At 41.7% G+C, this 19682-nt stretch overlaps 1 protein-coding gene across 1 annotated transcript in view; it reads right to left on the reverse strand.

The window, feature by feature from the left end:
• LOC144723282 (transmembrane protease serine 6-like) overlaps window positions 1–19682 on the reverse strand; it is a 32053-nt gene that overhangs the window by 9827 nt on the left and 2544 nt on the right. The window contains 8 exon segments of the mRNA XM_078601890.1: window positions 1164–1276; window positions 3170–3282; window positions 4529–4668; window positions 5991–6195; window positions 7372–7404; window positions 8335–8498; window positions 9267–9334; window positions 14828–14970. Coding sequence (XP_078458016.1) covers window positions 1164–1276; window positions 3170–3282; window positions 4529–4668; window positions 5991–6195; window positions 7372–7404; window positions 8335–8498; window positions 9267–9334; window positions 14828–14970 — 979 coding nt within the window.

A 19682-nucleotide genomic window follows, 5' to 3' on the forward strand; every position in this document is an offset into this window, starting at 1 on the left:
TGCATTGCCCTTGAAATTGATTGGTCCACACCAGAGACAACTTTCCTTAGAGCCTACTCTCATTATTATTTGGTTCTTTCGGTTAAGTCACGTCTAAAGATAAAATAATAAATTAAATTAAATAATAGAATACGACGTTTCGATTGCAACACAAGCAATCATCATCAGGTATAATGAAATAGCGACATAATATCTAACCAGAAAACTATAGACAGACATATTAGCAGACAGATATCACAAGATACATACATAGCGAGAGCAACACAGGTGACAGAGAGGGGTGATCGTCTCTGTGGGGTGGCCACCCCACAGAGACGATCACCCCTCTATAGTTTTCTGGTTAGATATTATGCCGCTATTTCATTATACCTGATGATGATTGCTTGTGTTGCAATCGAAACGTCGTATTCTATTATTTAATTTAATTTATTATTTTATCTTTAGACGTGACTTAACCGAAAGAACCAAATAATAATTCCTGCAGTCACGAAAGTTCTAAAATTAAGATTAAGCCTACTCTCATATGGTGCTCGACCAGATGACGCCAAAAGGCGCCTTTTGCATACATTATCAGAGTGTGTTTTTTGTTTGCATTCTGACCGCAGGTATTGTGGTTAATGTAAACATGATTCCTTGTAAAAAGGTTTCAGTTTTGTTTCAAGAGAGCCTTTCGGGGATATTTTTGGTCGACACTTCCACACCGGTTGGACCTCTCGTTCTGGCAGAGTTGGGAGTACCCGCACTTTAACCCAGCCTACGTTTCTGGCCGACTGTGGTGAACCCATTTATACTGCAGGGGAGATTTAATAAACTCGCCCCCTGATTATAACTTCCGGGAGGGGAAATGAAACCAAAATAATGGCTTCAAAAACATATGGGCAAACAAACCACAAGGTTTCCACATTCTAAGCAGCTGCTTTTATCATCTTTAATGAGAACATGCTAAAAATACCATATTCTCCAGATTATCAGATGCTCCTGATGGTATGACACCCCAAAGCTTTTGCCCATTGTCAATAAAGTTATACAAATTTGGCGTCCAACTCTTACCGGATTAAATTTACTGGATTATAAGATGCACCTGCAACTTGTGCTTTAAAATACAGAGGTGGGTGGGGGGGGGGGAGCATGTCCTATAAACTACCAAAAATGACGGTTCGTACTTTTGTCCGTTGATGATCCACAACTCATACTGGCAAGGGCTTGCTGATGGTGACTGTGCTTGCAGCTCGTATCCCTCAAAGTTTAGAGAAAGCCCAAATGAGTCATTTGGCATCTGCAGACACACACACATACATGTGCACACACACAAACGCACAGCAAAAAAGGCTTTATAAAAGGTCTTTAGCAAGGCTTGTAGAATTTTTTTTTGCATCCCCTCCCATGCCCTTGGCTTTTGCCATCTCCTCCCCTTGCTTCCGAACCCCGTGGGCTGACAGCCAATAATCTGCTCTGGCTGACAAGTAATTGGGCCCCGTAAGATATGGCTTACTTAAAGGTCATCATCGTCTGATCCGTAGCTCATCATCGTTGTCTGCAGAGGGGAAATTTGGAAGCGCCACTGGTCTCAGGACCCTCCCCAGACATGCCTGGCACTATGCCACAGCATAATTGTAGCTTACCTTCAACAAACTATCCCATTGTGTTTCATTTCCTTTACAGACCTGGAATCAAGTGGCTGTTGACTGCTTTATGTCGGTAAACAGAGCAGTGCTTATACAATCATATTCTCAGCACCTCCTCCGCAGTTCAAAGGTTATATTTTATGGGCACAAAAGTGATAGTTACATTTTTCGTGCTTCTATTGTCAGATATGAATATGACCTTTTCAACAGTAAATATTTGCAAAAGATTTTGTAGGTTCATAATGTATATGTCAATGCACAGGACCAAATATTACAACTCAGGTCTGATCGGTTCCTACGATGAGGCTTAATTTGAACAAAATCGGAGAGGAAAATATCCTGAACACATACCCCAACCTTGACTACGGGGTAAAGATTCACAGGTTTGGTGGATTACGTTTGATGTTTTCCACCCTCCAATCACAATTCAACCGTGTTATTGGTATCATGTCATGAGACACACATGTACATTCTGAACCTTGGAGCTAGTTGTGTATCACCCTGTGTCAGAGAACAACCACAGAAGATGAAGAAAAAAAACACTTCTGAAGTTACTTCAAATGGCCTCTTTATTCCCATTAAGGGTACACCTATTTCATTCTCTGCAAAGACCGCTTGTTGCAATTAAATCAAACTAAAATTCTTACATTTCATTTTTGGAACCAGCCAATGAAAGTGAAAATTACTGATTATTTTATTTACAGTCCTTTGTGACCGAGCTTATATTTTCAAAATGAAATTCACCAATACCCAGATGGGTTTTTTTTTGTAAATGGAATTTATTAACTATTAATTTCCATATAAAATGTTTATTCTAGTTTCCAAACGATGTGAATGAACAACATAAAACCGTTGTGCCAAGAGCAATGGCCTGAGGCAGCGTTGGTTGTTTTCCATTAAACATAAAGATGCTGGAAGGATAAAAGGTAAAAGTGCAGCCCTGTTATTGCTTGCTCCGATCACTTATTTTAAGTCTATTACATTTTTGATTATTTATCTTGTGTTGATCGCCGATTGTTTATTGTTTATTTATGTCTGTTAATTGTGATTCATTTTTTAATTGCTTGGTTGCACCGTGGGACCAAGAGAGAGGACTGTAATTTCATCTGTGTTGTATGTTATGCATGTAACACACTTGACAATAAAGTGACTTTTGACTTTTTGACTTTTGATGGCAGAAGAGCCTCCCCGATGTAAGTATATATGCTGAACTTCCTTCACACCGTACGTAGCCAACCGTGCTAATCGGAGGTGCGAAACGCAGCTCTGGAGGGGCACCTCTAGAGGGTATTTGACCTTTGCTTCCACCCTGCCCAGACATCTTGGAAGAGGAGGGAGTGCCCACATTTTACCCTACCACAGGTGACCTGCCGATCGACAAACTGTGACGGACCGGTTCACACTGACGGGATAGACAGAGGCGATTGGGGGGGGGGGGCAGGGGACGGGGGTAATTTAAGAAATCTCCCACGTTTCAACTGTCGTGACAGGAGATGGAATTGAACTGGCGACTCCTGGATGTGCAGGGCGAGAGCAAACCTTACCATGAACGTCCAATTGCAGCTGAAATATGGGGGGTAGAAGTCCGGGTAGAAAGGCGTGGACACGAAGCCCTGAGATTCCATGGTGGGGAGCAGCTGTCGCACGCCCCCACACTCTGGCAAGGCAACACAGATCGCGCGGTCAACGTGATGTGGGTCGACGGGGATCTGGATCAACGTGACGTGGATCGACGTGGTATATGTGTGTGAGCTGAAGGCTTACAAATTCATACATCAGAAGCAATGCATCATGGTATTTCCCACCGACAAGTATTACTCTTGTGCAGGCATTTCAAAATACTGACACAAGTCATTTGTGGTTGAGTGAACAATGTTTTGCTGTAAAGTGTCGAGTTTAACAGAATGGAATGTATTTGAGAAACTTTAAGCAAACTTTCATGATGTCAGAGCAGAAAAACAGCCATGGGCTAGAATGTTGAGAAACGTGTCTCTTTTTTCTGAGCGCAAGTTTCAACATCTTGTGAATTTGCTCACTATTGAGCAACACCTGCAACAGTGTGTATATAACAAAAATGTAATCTTATCAAGGCATCTCAGGACTAATGGCCTTGCCTTCAGAAGTCTGAGAGCATAATGTCTTTTCTTAAGATTTACAATATATTTAATGAGTTCACTGCACATTGCCCATTCAAATTTAAATGTCTTAAATGAACTCTGCTTTTTATGTTTGCCTCTGCCACCAGCACCAGAATTTATTAAATTTGCACCAGGCATACAGCTTACCAAAGAGCAGGTTTTTAGGCCGAATACTGCTCGACCGGGTGATGACCATTCACACAGGTTGGTAAAGCCGCAAAATCAATTCTTGTATTGTAATGTCTACGCTCCCATATCTCAGCTCCCCAACCTGCACCGATCAAGTAATCCCCCACCCCCCCGCAAACCACACTGTGTGTGGAAAAACTAATCCAGCAGTGCATTGACAAAAGGCTGCATATGTTCCAGATAACATGCCTAACACAGTTAGACGTGTAGCTTGTACAGGAGTGGAGAATCTTAAATCATGCAGCGCATTAAAACTAGCAATTTTATTTAATTTTACCAGGTAAGGCCCACTCAGCTATAAAGTTCCAGAAGTGATCTGGCCACAAATGAATGCCCATCAAAGTGGCTTATCATGTGAATATTTATATCAGACAAATACTCTAAATGCATGTTTCTAAATGTAGAGGGATAAACCAGGGGACCCAGAGAAAAATCCAAGCGACCACGGGGGAGAGAGAGAGACACGCAAACTCCAAATATACAAGCGGCGTCAGTGTAGGCATCGAACCCACGACCTCCTGTAAACGAGGCGAGGGAGTTAACATCTCGCCACAACTGAGGCCGATCCAAGTGTACCTTGTTTTTTCACAGCCCGGGCGACGGCGTCCAATTGGTGGCTACCGCCACTGCCACCACTGGCGAGGTTGTGCCACACCAGCAGCAGGATGCGCCCAGACGAATGGAAAGAGATCGCCCCAGAGGCCGGGGTGCACGTGCTGCCAACGGGAAACGTTCTCAAATTATCACAGTGTTTCGATTTAAAGCTTTCGTGACTGCAGGGATTAATCTTCTTGGTGCTTTCAGTAAAGTCACGTAGAAGGGAAATAATAAAAAAATAAAACATAATAAAATAATTCTCACGACGTTTCGGCCACAACGCAAGCAGCCGTCCTCAGGTGAAGAACAGGGCTGTCGGAAAGACAGCGTCTGAAGACAGACCTGTTCTTCACCTGAGGACGGCTGCTTGCGTTGTGGCCGAAACGTCGTGAGAATTATTTTATTATTTTTATAATTGTATTATTTCCCTTCTACGTGACTTTACCAAAAGAACAAAGAAGATATCGCAGTGTTCTTATGCGTAGGACAACTTTCACACTGTGCGGGTCGTGGAAGCTATTCGACCATAGTCCAGGAGCCGCTGAAGGCGTGAAGCATCGACGTGGGAACATATAATGTACGGTACAACAAGTACATTTTTATCCACTGCCCACTCTGCTTACCACCACGTAGCGCAGTCACATGGTCGCCTGTGACAAGCTTGCATGCGCATTTGTGGTCACCCATCCAAGCACTATCCAGGCTCAAAGCCTGCTTCGCTTCAGAGATCTGAAGAGATGGGTTGTATTCTGGGTAATTTGGTCATGGGCATCAAAATATTTATATTGTCAGAATATTCTTAATGCACTGTTACACGTTCTGTAATCCTGTTGTGGCAAAACATAATTATGGAAGTTGATACGATTTTACATGGGTGGGGTTTATAACAACAAATCGGTTGCACATTCCAAGCAATTTAATTTAAATAAGTTTGATTTCCAAATTAGTTCATCAGTAAAATATTTATACAATTTCCAATAATTTTCCAATTCAATTCTGGCTGAAGGCCTTCCCCACGCTGTGTCGGTGATGGGAATTGTTGATCAGTGCGAGTGAGGGGGGAGAATAGGGCCAAAAACCGGTTCACAGATAACGTTTACCACTGATGTTAGTCGTGGCAGAGAATCAAAACTCAGATCAGCAGGTTAATACCACTCAATACGAGAAGAGGGGATAACTATGTATAAATGCGTTGTCTTGAGTGGTGTATTATTTAGATTTTCCCAGGACAGCTGGCAACCCTAGCTCCACTCCAGGAATTCTATAATACATCATTGCCACTGACAATCAACGAATCCCGTTGCCATTTTAATCATTGAACAGACCTTAGAATTCTACTGTAATCAAACAAACCTGTAAACACACACCCCAGCAAGTAATTCGACCCAGAAAGCCACGGGGGGCGTGGTAAATCTGCAAGTGCGGCCAACTCTTTGCTTACTCTGCGACGAGGCTGCTGTTAGCAGGCAGGACCCCATCATACAAGGCGACGGCATCGGTGCAGACGGTCGTGGAGGGGTCGGCCTGCAGAGCAAGTTGGACCAGGGAGCCCTCGGGCGCCACAATCATCCATGCGCACGACTTTCCGGCCCGCGATGTCACCGACACCGTGGGGTCGGCGCCCAAGTTCACCACCTCCAGACAGTCTGAGAACCAGGACCACCTCAATGTGCAACCAATGGACAAGACCTCGCAATCAAAAGAGCCAATTCGCTACACGCATTGTTGTGGCGCATCATTATTGATAGTAAATGAAATTAAAACCAAAACAAAGTAACTCGTACTGGCCAAAGATACCCGATGCTCAAAAATTGTCCGGCCAAGTTGGGATTACGCAGAGTAACATCGTCTCTTGCTGCGAAAAAAACTTAGCAAGACCCTCATGAAAAATAGTCTTGAGACTCAGTGAGGATAAACAAGCCAAATAATAATCATCGTAACATTGTGCTGGGATTTCGATTTAAAGCTTTCGTGACTGCAGGGATTCCTCTTCTGGGTTCTTTCGATAAAGCCACGTAGAAGGGAAATAATGAAAATAAAACATAATAAAATAATTCTCACGACATTTCGGCCACAACGCAAGCAGCCGTCCACAGGTCTGTCGGGAAATGTTTCAGACGCTGTCTTCCCGACAGACCTGTTCTTCACCTGAGGACGGCTGCTTGCGTTGTGGCCGAAACGTCGTGAGAATTATTTTATAATGTTTCATTTTTATTATTTTATTATTTCCCTTCTACGTGACTTTACCGAAAGAACCAAGAAGATTGTGCTGGGATGCCAGGTGAATCAGAATCTATATTTAGACTGGAGAAACCTGATGGGCTATGAAGCTCTTTTTTAAGGACGTCCAGTTGGTGTTATTGTCAAAAGCCGAGAACCCCTTGCAAACGAGATATTCAAACTGAAGGGATTATCCAGGGGAAATATTTGAACTGAGAAAAAAAAATGTACACATTATTTTCGTGGAGCATTATTAATTAAAGGATATATATATAAAGCAGAATTCCATTCCGTCTCTACATATAGATTTATATTGACTAAAACACATTTTTACATGTGGAAAGAGAATGAAATTCTGATAATATATGCCGATGCATATATGCTGATGAGACACAGAATATTAAAACCGGTCCAGAGTTTGCATATGTAAAGTGCTGTTGGATAATATTGGTCTCGAAAGCCAACAGGGTGACTGATGGACTGGATCATTGTTACGTGCAGGCACATAACAGAGGCCTGTCTGTATAAGAGAGAGTTACGAAATTTGGCAAAAAGATTCAGAGGACGAATGTGATTGTGTTGCTGTGCATGTGAAATCTTACCTGCCACGATATCCAAGTCTCCAGTCTTTACATCTGGAATAACACATTTATTTTGCATTAAAGCTTTATTACGCTGAGGGTTTGCACGATAGCACACATTCTGAACGTATATAATCAGCCAAAGTGAAATAGGGCTCAGCCTCTTAAAGTTAAGTCAATAAAGGAGGGGTCAGGTTTGATCCAGTTGAATGTTTAACTTTGCTTGCTTTTGTATAAACTTTAGTAGACATGACATCTTTAAAGAATCTACACAATTTTTTTTGCCCATTCACATTGAGGTTTTTTTTTCTCTCAGATGTCACTTTTTCATATTTACATTTTGCAAAATACTCCAATGCTTTAACCATAAGCGAGGTTGTTGGGTTAGATCGTGCAAATATAAATGTGTCGTTAAACCCGCCACCACCCAACAGCCAATTAGTAAGGTTTGTCACGTAAACAAAACATGTCAATTCGTTCCAAGTACAGCACACCGCTTGTGTGTTGGAGAGTAAACCCGCAACATTTACAATTCAAGTACGATGTTTTGCCAGTAATTACAACCAGCATCACGAGACAACAGCCGGATTTGTGTAGAAATCCTCCTGTTTCAGTCTTAAATATAGAGATAAATGTGATGTTATCACTTGCGATCTTGTGCTATTGTGTTGAACTGTATTGCAGTCTACCACACAGTTGCTATAGAACTTGACCGACTGGGAAATATCTCTGGGTTTTGTCTACAGCGGAAAGGTTGTAGGCAGAGGTGACCCGCCCACCCCAACCCACGCTATTTAGCTCTGCTTGCTGTGATTTTAGTTGAGATTACTGTGCGATGGACAATCGCTAAGCAAGCAGAGGTGGCGACCTTGGCGTCATGCATTCCCTCTCAGCTTTCTGAGATTTTTAGGTGAAACCAGAGACAGCACTTGCCGAAAACCCCACGCACACTTCCCGAAGCCAAGTCGATCGACGCGCTCGTACCAGAGTTAATGGCGATGGAGCCAGGGTTGATGCTCGTGCCTGTGGTGGCATCGTAGAGGTCACCGCTGCGGAAGGCGTCCAGCACGTTCTGGCGGGTCAACTTGTTGCTGCCGAACGACTGGACCGCGAACGCCAGTAGGAACCGCACCACTACGCTGCCGCTGCTGCATCATCATCATCATCACACACAACCACGCGCGCCTTAGCGTTGCAGACAATTGCTGCGAGCCCCACAAGACTGTGATGGGCGAAGGTCAGGGTGATGACGTGTTGGATGTGTGTACGCGAGAGGTGGAGTATGGAAGGGCGGTGGTGGTGCTGGTGGTGGAGTGGTCGATGGGACGATGTTGTCGAAGCAAACTCTTTTAGCAGACAAAGGATAGGGATTTCTGAGCAAATTCCCCGATTTGTTTTAGGATTTGATCGAGTCGAAGAATTACATCGTGCGGCCCAATACGTAACTAGTTGTTGGTAAATGCGCAATGTCCTTCACAGATCATTTCCTTCACCAGATATACATTAAAATGACGACGCCAGTAGTGAATGAATGTGATTTCCCAAGCAATTTTGAAGGAACAAACCAAGACTTTTAGAGGGCATTGCCTCGAATAGCCGATAAGAATCATAATTTGCGACGTTACACAACATAAAGTTAAAGTACTTTCTCCTTGCTAAACAAAACAATTCAGCAGCCAGAAGTTAGGATATCTCTGCTGCATAAATAAAAAATGCCCACAAGCTTGTCTTGTTATTGAGTCAGTGGCTCACAAGGCTGCGTGTTCGTAGACTATGTATGGGAATGGTGATGTCTTCCTGAAAGTCTAAGAATGTCGATATGCTTATTAAGCTTTGCTGGTGAAGTCACAATTATATATATATTAACCTTAAACAACACACTTCTCTTTTTAAATGAAAAGGTTTGAATTAGTCACCTGAAGCCCAAAACTTTACTTTCTTTGAAGTATGGAGCCAGCACTGATGACTGGAACACTTCATCGATCTGAGGACAAAAGATTGGCCATTTGATTCCAGCAAAAGGCATAAATACTTGCTCTGAGAATTGATATTTTATGGGCCCTAACAGTAGACAGACATGTAATCTGTAATCATGATAGATGATGTCAATGAATAAAGCGGTTGAAAATAATATTGAGGACAAATAAATGTCAGCTTTTATTTTACCTGCCTTTAAATCATTTTCAGTCAAACTGCTAAAGTTGTGGATTTCACAAAGTCAGGGTTATTCCATCTGTGAGGATAGCAGAACAACGGCCTTGATTGTTATTGTAAAGGTCACTTTGGAAAACAATTAACAATTGGGCCTTCAGATGCCCAAGCCAATTACACAACATAATGCGCACTTTAACAGGAATTAAATCAATATAGCTGCTTCTCTTGAGCAATGCGCATGTACAGTAATGGTTTGCGTTCATGACGTCACCTTTACCCTGATTACCATCTGATAGACTTGCACTAAATACATTCAGGAACAGCTTTCTAAGTAGCCGATTGGTGCAGTGATATAGAAGCCACGGCAGATTTTGACTAGGGGGGGATAAAACATTGCTACAAAGGGTATTCATGACAAGTGAATGTTAATGCAGCCATTGTTTCCTTGCCAAACCTTCTCTACCAGGACCCTTTCCTCCTCCCCATTCTCCCGTCGCTTTTGATCTTTTTGATAACTCTCCTACACAGCAGCCTATCCTTATTCAACAGCACTTAGGACCGTGTTAACATTTGCTTTTGGTAAAACACGGTGAGCTTGCGGACAATACATTGGAGCTAATTTTTCATTTACTGTTGAAACCAAGCACAATAGCAATTGGTAGGGGGTTTTTTTCCATGAGGCAAAAGGAGTTAATGTATGAAACTCGTAAAACTCGTCTACGTAGGCTTTCCCGAGGAAACGTGTCCAAAATAATAATCCAGCTTATGGGATGTGAAGAATGACAAAAGGAAATTCTCGAGTTAAAACGTATTATTTGTGAAACATTAACGCCAAACCTGGCAGAGCAAGATAAATGTGACAGGAAACAAACGACTTGTTGAAGTACATATGCACGTTTTGTAGAAAATACAGCGTGCCATGAGGCAGAGGGAGTTTATAAGATGAGAGGAAAAGAGAATTATTTCACACGTTTATAAATAATTATGTTAATTTAGAATATTAATCAAACACTACTTATGCTTGTCTATTTTTGCTTTTTAACAGACAAGTGTCTGGAAAATGTACATCTAGGTTCACACATCTAATTTTTCACGCATATCTAAATTGTTTATAACAACGGAACAAATGAGTAGCACTTACGAACTGTAGAGCTTTTCGATTCAAAGCTTTCGTGACTGCAGGGATTCATCTTCTTGGTTCTTTCGGTAAAGTCACGTAGAAGGGAAATAATAAAATAATAAAAATAAAACATAATAAAATAATTCTGGTTCTTCACCTGAGGACGGCTGCTTGCGTTGTGGCCGAAACTTCGTGAGAATTATTTTATTATGTTTTATTTTTATTATTTTATTATTTCCCTTCTACGTGACTTTCCCGAAAGAACCAAGAATATGTAGAGCTTTTGTTTAGTTGGGTCGCTGCAGGTTTAATTTTTTAATGATGGTCTGCCAGTGGACCCAGGTATCGGCATGCACACAACGTTGGACGTGGGGTCTTCTTCCATGTCTGTTCTATTTTAGTCTCGACTCCAAACCAAAACTAAAAATGTTTTACTTTACCAGGTAAGGGCCAATGAGCTATATAGCTCTTTTTAGAACGTAGTGGCTTATCACGCGTAAATGTATAAGCAGCCAAATACTGGATATACACGTTTCTAAACGTGGAGGGAAACACCGGAGAACGCGGAGAAAAATCCATGTGACCACAGGGAGAACATGCAACCAAAATTGTAAATGTTGTGGTTTCACGCTTCAACACACCGGTGGGCTAAAGCAGTGAACGATTTGTCTTTTGTCAACGTGACACTTTTTTGCTGATTGGCCGTGTCGGGTGGTGGAGGGTTACGACACATTTATAAATAACGCGATCTAAACCCAAAAACGTTGATTATGAACAACCTCCAAATATACAGGCGTCAGAGTCGTGATTGAACCAACGACCTCCTGCATACCAGGCGAGGGAGTTAACATCTCCTAGCCACCGAGAAGTACTACACTGGAAGTGCACGCCATGCACGGGAGCGTGTCCCATCGTCCTGCGGACGCGCGTGTGCAGGGTTTAATGTGGGGGTATAAGGGGGGGGGGGGGGGGGCTTCCCCCAGACTGCTACCTAACACCCTGTGCCACAAATGAGAATTGCTTAGGGAGGTTTAAGTCTCTGGGTCCCTCCTCTCCTCTTTCCTCCCCTTATTTTTCCACTTCCACCCACCCCCCCCCCTATGTTTTGTACTGTATACAGTATTATCTTTAGGTTTTATTTTGGCACCGATAAATCCCATTGGGGAATAAATGCTAGTTTTCGATGGGGACCTCGTGTTACACCATAGAAATCCGGTTTGCAGCAAACGATACAAGAACAAAAAATCCAATACCGTGCATCAACTATAGTACAACTAGCACACACAAAAAGACTATAAATGACACTAACGCACGAGTCCCTCTTTATTTTGTGTTACAGTCGCCTGACGTTCGACTCACAAATGCTCGTCGAAAATCCCTTCGGCGTTTGGTTGGCGTTTAAAAGAAAGTGTAAAAAAACAACAACACGTATATTTTTTCGATTTAAAGCTTTCGTGACTGCAGGGATTCATCTTCTTGGTTCTTTCGGTAAAGTCACGTAGATGGAAAATAATAAAATAATAAAAATAAAACATGATAAAATAATTTTCACGACGTTTCGGCCACAACGCAAGCAGCCGTCCTCAGGTGAAGAACAGGTGAAGACAGCGTCTGACGCTGTCTTCCCGGCAGACCTGTTCTTCACCTGAACAAGTATATTCCCTGATATCCATTTAGGAGCAAGCGCCCTTTCATTTTTTTTATTCTATCTACTTTACCGAAATAACCAAAGAATATAAACACAAGTGTTTTTGCTTAACCAAAGAAAGCTGGGGAAGGGAACGTTTTAATCACAATGTACAAAGTAAACCACTTCTTGTGACGAGAGAGAATTGATCGCGTGATGGAACACTCTGCGCTTTATGGTGAACTAAGCCCGATGTTTTATTTAGCTTCAGATTTACACATGTTTTCATGAGGAGTGGAAAGGATGACGAACAATGATTCACTTGAAACTCACAAAGGAGCTAAGTCCTGTGCTGGAATTGTTACTCTCAGCAAGTCCAGCCTTTCAGGAACTGAGAGCTGTACGAATCATCTGCATGGCAAACTTTATATTGACAAGTGTTTATTATAAAGTGACTAACCACAAGAGTATTCAATATAGATTTTAAAACGGTACTTTTTTTGCTATCGGACACTGTGTATAATGCTACAAAGCAGGGCTTTATTTCAGTGGGAGCTGTCCAAGCCTGGGCTCCAGAATATGTCCCCACCACCCACCACTGTCAGCAAGTGGAGTCCAGGTTTGTGGACCCTTGAGAATATTCCATGAGCAATTAGGGTCTGGACACAAGTACAATGGACTGGTTTTGTGTTTCTGCTATAAGGCAATGTTGATGACAAACGCACGTCATTCGATTTGTGCCTTCTTTCTCCAAAATGCAATACGCTGAAGGATGTAAACTAAAACTATTAAAGTAAACTTTTTTTTATTTTACCAGGGAAGGCCCAATGAGCTGTATAGCGCTTTTTAAGAAGCGAAATTAATTATCGCGTGCAAATTTATAGCAGCCAAATACTCTAAATTCACGTTGATTCTAAATATGGGAGGGAAAAAAACCAAGTGACCACGAGAACATGCAGTCTCCAATAATACAGACGTCAGGGTCGGGATGGAACCCACAACTTCCTGTATATCATGCGAGGTAGTTAACTTCTCACCACCGCGGCACCCTATGCACGACGTATACTCTGAAATGTGTTTTTAGATCTGTCAATTTCCTCAACAAAGGAATTTAATTTTAAAAAAATTGTCTAGCCCGATATTTCGAGATCGAGTGCCAACCTAAGTGCACCGACAATAAAAGGCACTTTTAGAGATGCAACAGCGGACTGACAACCATCACTTACGTAATGAAATGCACCCGACTGCACCTACAGCAGACATGCGGGGAAACCCCGAGGCAACGTGCAGGCTCATTATTCAGATAAAATCGAATTTGATAGTCAAATCAGATTTTTTTCAAGTCCAGCCTTATCCGGAACTGAAAGTTGTTGTAGTTCATTACGTCAAAAACACACTGGCCAGTTTAATAAATAAAAAAAATCAGCTGTGTTAATGACGATTGTTGTTCTGAGCTTTTTTTTACGAGCACTCTTTCCCCAAATGACAATTCTGTTAACAGGCATGCCACCAAAGCGCAACAAGCAATAGGCACTTGTACAGAAGTGTAACATCAGATTGACAACCGCCATTAAATGTAATCAAATGCACTTACACAGGATAGAGCAAACATGTGGGGGGCAAGCCCCATTCAACATGTGGGCTCAGTTTTCACAACAAGTCCGATTATACCCCCCCCCACTTTGCGCAAGAGCGCAGAAGTGTGGTCACCACATCTGCGCCTCTATATAAGGAACGAAGCAGGTGGACTTCTCCACAAATCTGGCTGTCGCCTGATGAAGCTAGTCGTAATTACTGGCGAAACGTTGTACTCTGATTGTAAATGTTGTGGCTTGGCTCTCCAACACACCCGTGTGCTGTACTAATATACTACACTATACACTCCACTATACACTACACACTAGTGCTGTACTAGTGACGAATTGGCATGTTCTGTTTACGTGACAACCCTTACTAGGTGGCCGTGTCGGGTGGTGGCGGGTTTTAACGACACATTTATATATTTACGCGATATAACCCAACAAAAACCTCTACGGCCGATTATATCTGGGACTCTTTCTTACTCGCCTTCTCTTCTGAACACGTCACCTCTGTTTTTATGATTTTTTACAGTTTTACGTCAATTTGCTATTAGCATCACATCAAGGGATGGAGTATCAATGTGAAGCTCTTGCAACAAAGACAAATCAATCCGTATAAAAATAACGGCCTGTGGAATGAGCTCACAGAACTACTGCCGAGTTCCCTTCAAGTGACCTTCTATCCACACTAAGGGTGCTGCATTTCCCCCACATGCCCTGCGATATAAATGTTCATCACAATGCAGTCAATTTGAAATGTCATGTTGTTTTTTACGTTTCACAGCCAGAATTTTCCACAAATTTAAGTGAAAACCTATTTTAATATAAAGGTGTTATTTTGCGTGTGTGCATACATTGTTTCATGGGCTGATGCCATGAACTCCATACACTTCAGAACGCGCTTCAATCACCGCATTCAAATCCAGATTTATCGGCGATTCCACCTCAAGCCACCTGGCCACCTCGTTCCCCGTCATCGCGGACTTATGGACACACCTTGGCTTGTGTGGAGCTCGCGAGGGCCCGGAACTTGGCACTGGACGGGTCGACGAGCGGCGCTTCGAAGGTGGCGTCCGTGATGGTGAAGGAGCCAATGAATCGCACCGCCACCGATGGCTCAGGGGAGCTTTGGTTGCGAGCTGCACAAGCAAACCGGGAGAGGATAGGCGGTGATGAATTGTGTGGGCCAACAAAACATTAAGTTATACTGTCCCAGATTTGTATATGGCACTTCACAATAGTCTTGCAAAAAAACATGTGTAGGCCAATCAAGTTGAGACAATGCATATCCTATTCTTGTTTTTTTATTCTTTCTTTACTGGCAAACAGGTCCCATGATAAAAGAGGAGGGGCGGGGGGGTTAACACGCATTTGATATAATTTCCTTTTTGACATCATCATCAGCCATGATCTATCTACTTCTAGATGAGGGTGTCTCCAAGCCTAAATTATCTTTTTAACAAAAGGTCCTCCATTGGGATGTTTGGACAATTAAATTCACCATTGTTTGAGCATGTGCAGAAATAAACCATAGTACATGGATAAAATCCATATTGGCATAAGGCATATTCCTCAAATTAGATTCAAGAATCTGTCAAATGTGCTGCCATTTCCTGGCTATCTTCAGCTTATTCGTAAATTAATTTTGGTTGAGCAATCCTGCGATCAACCGATCAAATAATTCAACAATGCTTTCACTAACCATTGCTTATTGTCAATTGTTTCTTTGGGAAGATGGGGAGAATGGATATAAGATTACTGCAGAGAATAGCATACTATGATAAACAATGTAGACCCACGTACAAATAAGCCTATGTACAAACATCAGACAATCCCGAAAGCAATGTGACACCATCACTTCAGCAGCTATCCTGTACCACTTCTTAACAGTACCAAATTCCCCTTATTCTTCACATTTTATGAGTAACTATTTCATCCAGGAAGAGTGAACATGTATTCACTATATGCTGCAACATTAGAAAATGTAATTATTTATTACATCCCACTTGCCTGGGTTGCCTGAACACACAGCCACGCCTTCTACTAATCAAGAATTACGCCCTTAGACTCATGATCAAACTCCAGAAATCATCCCGCATTATACAAAGACTAAAACACTTACAATGGCTACCAATTAAACATAAAATAAACTTCAAAGTAATCTTATTAACATGCAAAGCAACACACAACAAAGCTCCACCTTGCATCATAAAGATAAAAAAACAACTCATCACTTTGCTCCTCAACCTAAACCATCCTTCAAACACCAACAACAAACGTCACCACCATGGGGGACAAATCTTTCTCATTTGCAGCACCACACTAATGGAACATCCTCTGAGGCAATACGCACAATCGACTCCATCACCGCATTAAAGTGACAACTCAAAACACATCTATCCGCTCGCATACCATAACTAACTCACAGCCATAACTTTGTTTGGATTCTATTTTTTTACTCTAGAGAATTGCTTATTTTTATGTTAATGTGTGCAATGATATGATGGCGTTTTGTGCCAGAAAGGTTGCCACGTGTTCAGAAAAATTTAATTGACTTGACTCGAAATTACTGTGTCTGTGGAACTGCGTGAAAGCCCCCAAAACAAATAACTGTGCTTGGTCTGCCTTCCAACGTGTTTATTGCCTCGTGTTTATTGCCTGGCCCTGGTTCTGTTGAGTCAACATAACAAATAAGCAGACAATGCATACACCTGTTTCCAATATTTGTTCATTCACTAAAAACAATAACATCTGCACAGCCCATCAGCCACCGAGGCCTTTTAGGAGACCATCATTTCAGCAGCATTGGGTCAAGATAAGCACACTCGAGACCAGCATCAACATGATGCATCTCATCGGCAGTCAAAGCTTGCTTGAACCAATACTGGTGAACTGTAAAATGCGTAGAGGAAAGAATAAGGGTCCCAGTTTGACACAAAACACATAATAGATAACGCAAAAGCATCCTTTTTCTTCGTATCTTTGCTTCAAAATAATAACTAAACATTCACGTTTACTGGTACTGCATGCAACAATCCCATAGATGCTGACGTTTACAGTAAGCGCTCTAAAAGGAGAGTCTAGAGGTGTAAAATTACTCTTCATAAATTGTATAATTCCAGGCTCAGTGTTAAATTGTATGCATACCTGCCTGTATCAACGAACAAAAAGCATGCTTTAATAACACTGGAAGTAGGTTAATTTTCTTCAAGTGTTTATACATGTATGTATGTTGAACTTCTTTCGCACCGTACATAGCCAACCGTGCTAATCGGAGATGCGGGGGAAGGTCAACAAAGTAAACGCACAAAGCAGTTCTAAAGAAATACGTTTTCAATCTAAATCATTTAAAAGCGCATAGCTCCAGTGGCTTCCTAATATCAGAAGAAAAGCGTTCCAGACGGCCGCAGAAGCGCATCTGAAAGCACGCAACGAAGTGACCATCTTTGTTCAATAGCTAGCAAAAACATATATGTATACAGTATACTATATTTTTTTATGCCATTAAACACTTTAGAGGTTCGTGCTTCCACACTCCTATATACACTACTATATATGGGGTGGAGCAGTAGTACGGTGGTTAGTGCATTGCAGCACAAACTTGGCACAACCTGCATTCAACATGGTATGGGAAGGCCTTTATCCAGCAGTGGAAGGAGAGCTTAAAACTATTATTGTGTATAGTGGAGCAGATAACAAACAATCGTAGCAAATTTGGCATGTATTATCTCCTAGGGTCACTTAATAAGAAAGAAACGTTTGTCACCAAAAATAAAATATGGCCACCACCAAATATTGTGGTCTTCTGGGACAAATGGAAACTATCTTTGATGTTTAGCAGGCTAAGGTTTTTTCGTTTCATTGTGAATATTTAAAGTAAGTTTCATGCTTGAATCACAAACAGTTCCGGTGAAAGAATGCACTTTTCTACTCCACTAAAGTGCTGTATTCAGTGGCACATGGTAGTTCTTCTTCAAGCCATACCATACAATATAATCTTGCCATGACCTTAACGCATCGAGTTAAGTGACAGGTGAATTGATAGGAATTCCCTGCATTACACAATTCACAATGTGTTTGTGCGCGAATTCTAAAGAGCATGTAGCAGCACATTTTTGGTTTTTTTACCTTACATGTAAAGGTTAAAGCGGGTTCTGGGGCATTGCCACACTTGTGTAAGATTGAGCTCGTGTAAGATATTAAATGGATGCAATGTAAGACTGAAACAACGTCTAACAATTTGCACATCAATAAAAATGAAGATATTTATTTTTACGGAGAAGCCTTACCAATTCAGAACCCACTTTGTTATCGGGATTTTGGCCCAAGAGTGATGTTTGAACATCTCAGAATCATTTTCTTTATCATTGAAAGTGATCTAAATGTCAATGCACAAAGCACGTTCAGAGGCATGTGCACACAACATTTAGAGAACACACGGTTGGCTATGGACTGACGGTTCAAAAGACTTCTGTCAAAAGTCCAATAGTCGCCACGTAAGTCTCTCTTGAAAAAAATGCTTAGAAATGTGTAAGTACATATCTGTATGTTGACCTTCTTTTGAACAGTACATATCCAACAGTGATAATCGGAGGGGTGGGGGAATGACAACAAACTAAACACAAAAAGAAGTTCAAAAAGCAGTAAGAGGCAGCAGATATGAGATGCACATGACATGACAAATTACTGACGGGTCATTACAGTACTAAAGTTGGAAGCCTATACCAACCTTCAAAGTGGATATGAATGATATAATTCTAGATTTGAAGTTTTCGTGACTGCAAGGATCCATACTCTTTAGTTTTTTCGGTAAAGTCACGTACGTAGGTAACTTTACCGAAAAAACCAAAGATTATGAATGATATACTGTATACGTGTATATATTTGTACTGACACTTCTAATGTTATTGTTTTATACGAGGAATTGTATGGAGTAGTGGCACAGTGGTTACTCGATCGTACTGCGAGCCTGACAACCCGAGTTCCATTCCCAGCCCAGGCGAATGCTATTTAAAGCAGTCCTGGGTTTTCCCCCTTCTACCAAACCATAAGGACAAGAGGAGCATGGTCAAGCAACCCCCATAATCGACACAGCATAGGGAAACCTAAAACCAGTGGGTTGACAAAAGGCTGTTATAAAACGAGGGTTGATCCATACCTAGTGCTTCGTTTTTTTACCAGAAACAACTGTTCATTGAAATGATACCACAGACGAAGATGTCTTGACCATTTTGCTGCCTTTTAAACATTCTCCATTTTTGTGTGTCAACAACGAACCAACAACCAGCATTTCCATGATGGTAAAATGATTCATAAGGATCACTAAACCATCTGTGAACGGCATTGCAGCGGCTTTGGGCTAGCCACTGAACAAAGACGGTCACTGCATTGCACACTTTCAGATGCGCTTCTCACAGCCATCTGGAACGCTCTTCCATCCGATATAAGGAAGCCATTGGAGCTATGCACTTTTAAATACACATTTAAAACTCATTACTGTGCAAGATAATTTCAACATACATACATACATCATCCTGCACAGCAATGCCAATTTAAAGCGTGTGTTCTTTTGTATGCCATAATTCAGAAGATCCAACAGATTCAAATATCAAGCTACCTAATCTGAGCTGTCTCGGCATCGTAGTGTTAAGAAGAAAAATTCTGGCCACATTCACAGAATACAGACTTGCAATTTCCTCAGCATCTCAAAAGCGTACGTCACATTTTAGGAGAAGTAAAACGTGTCTCATGGAGTTGTATCTCTCAGATTAGCTCTTTCAACATAAGCAACATAATGGATTGGTTGTCTATACTGTACACGACTGTTTATGTCTATGACTAAATGACTAAA

Source organism: Lampetra planeri, chromosome 17, assembly GCF_965212315.1.
Source record: "Lampetra planeri chromosome 17, kcLamPlan1.2.h2, whole genome shotgun sequence".
Lineage (NCBI taxonomy): Eukaryota > Metazoa > Chordata > Hyperoartia > Petromyzontiformes > Petromyzontidae > Lampetra > Lampetra planeri.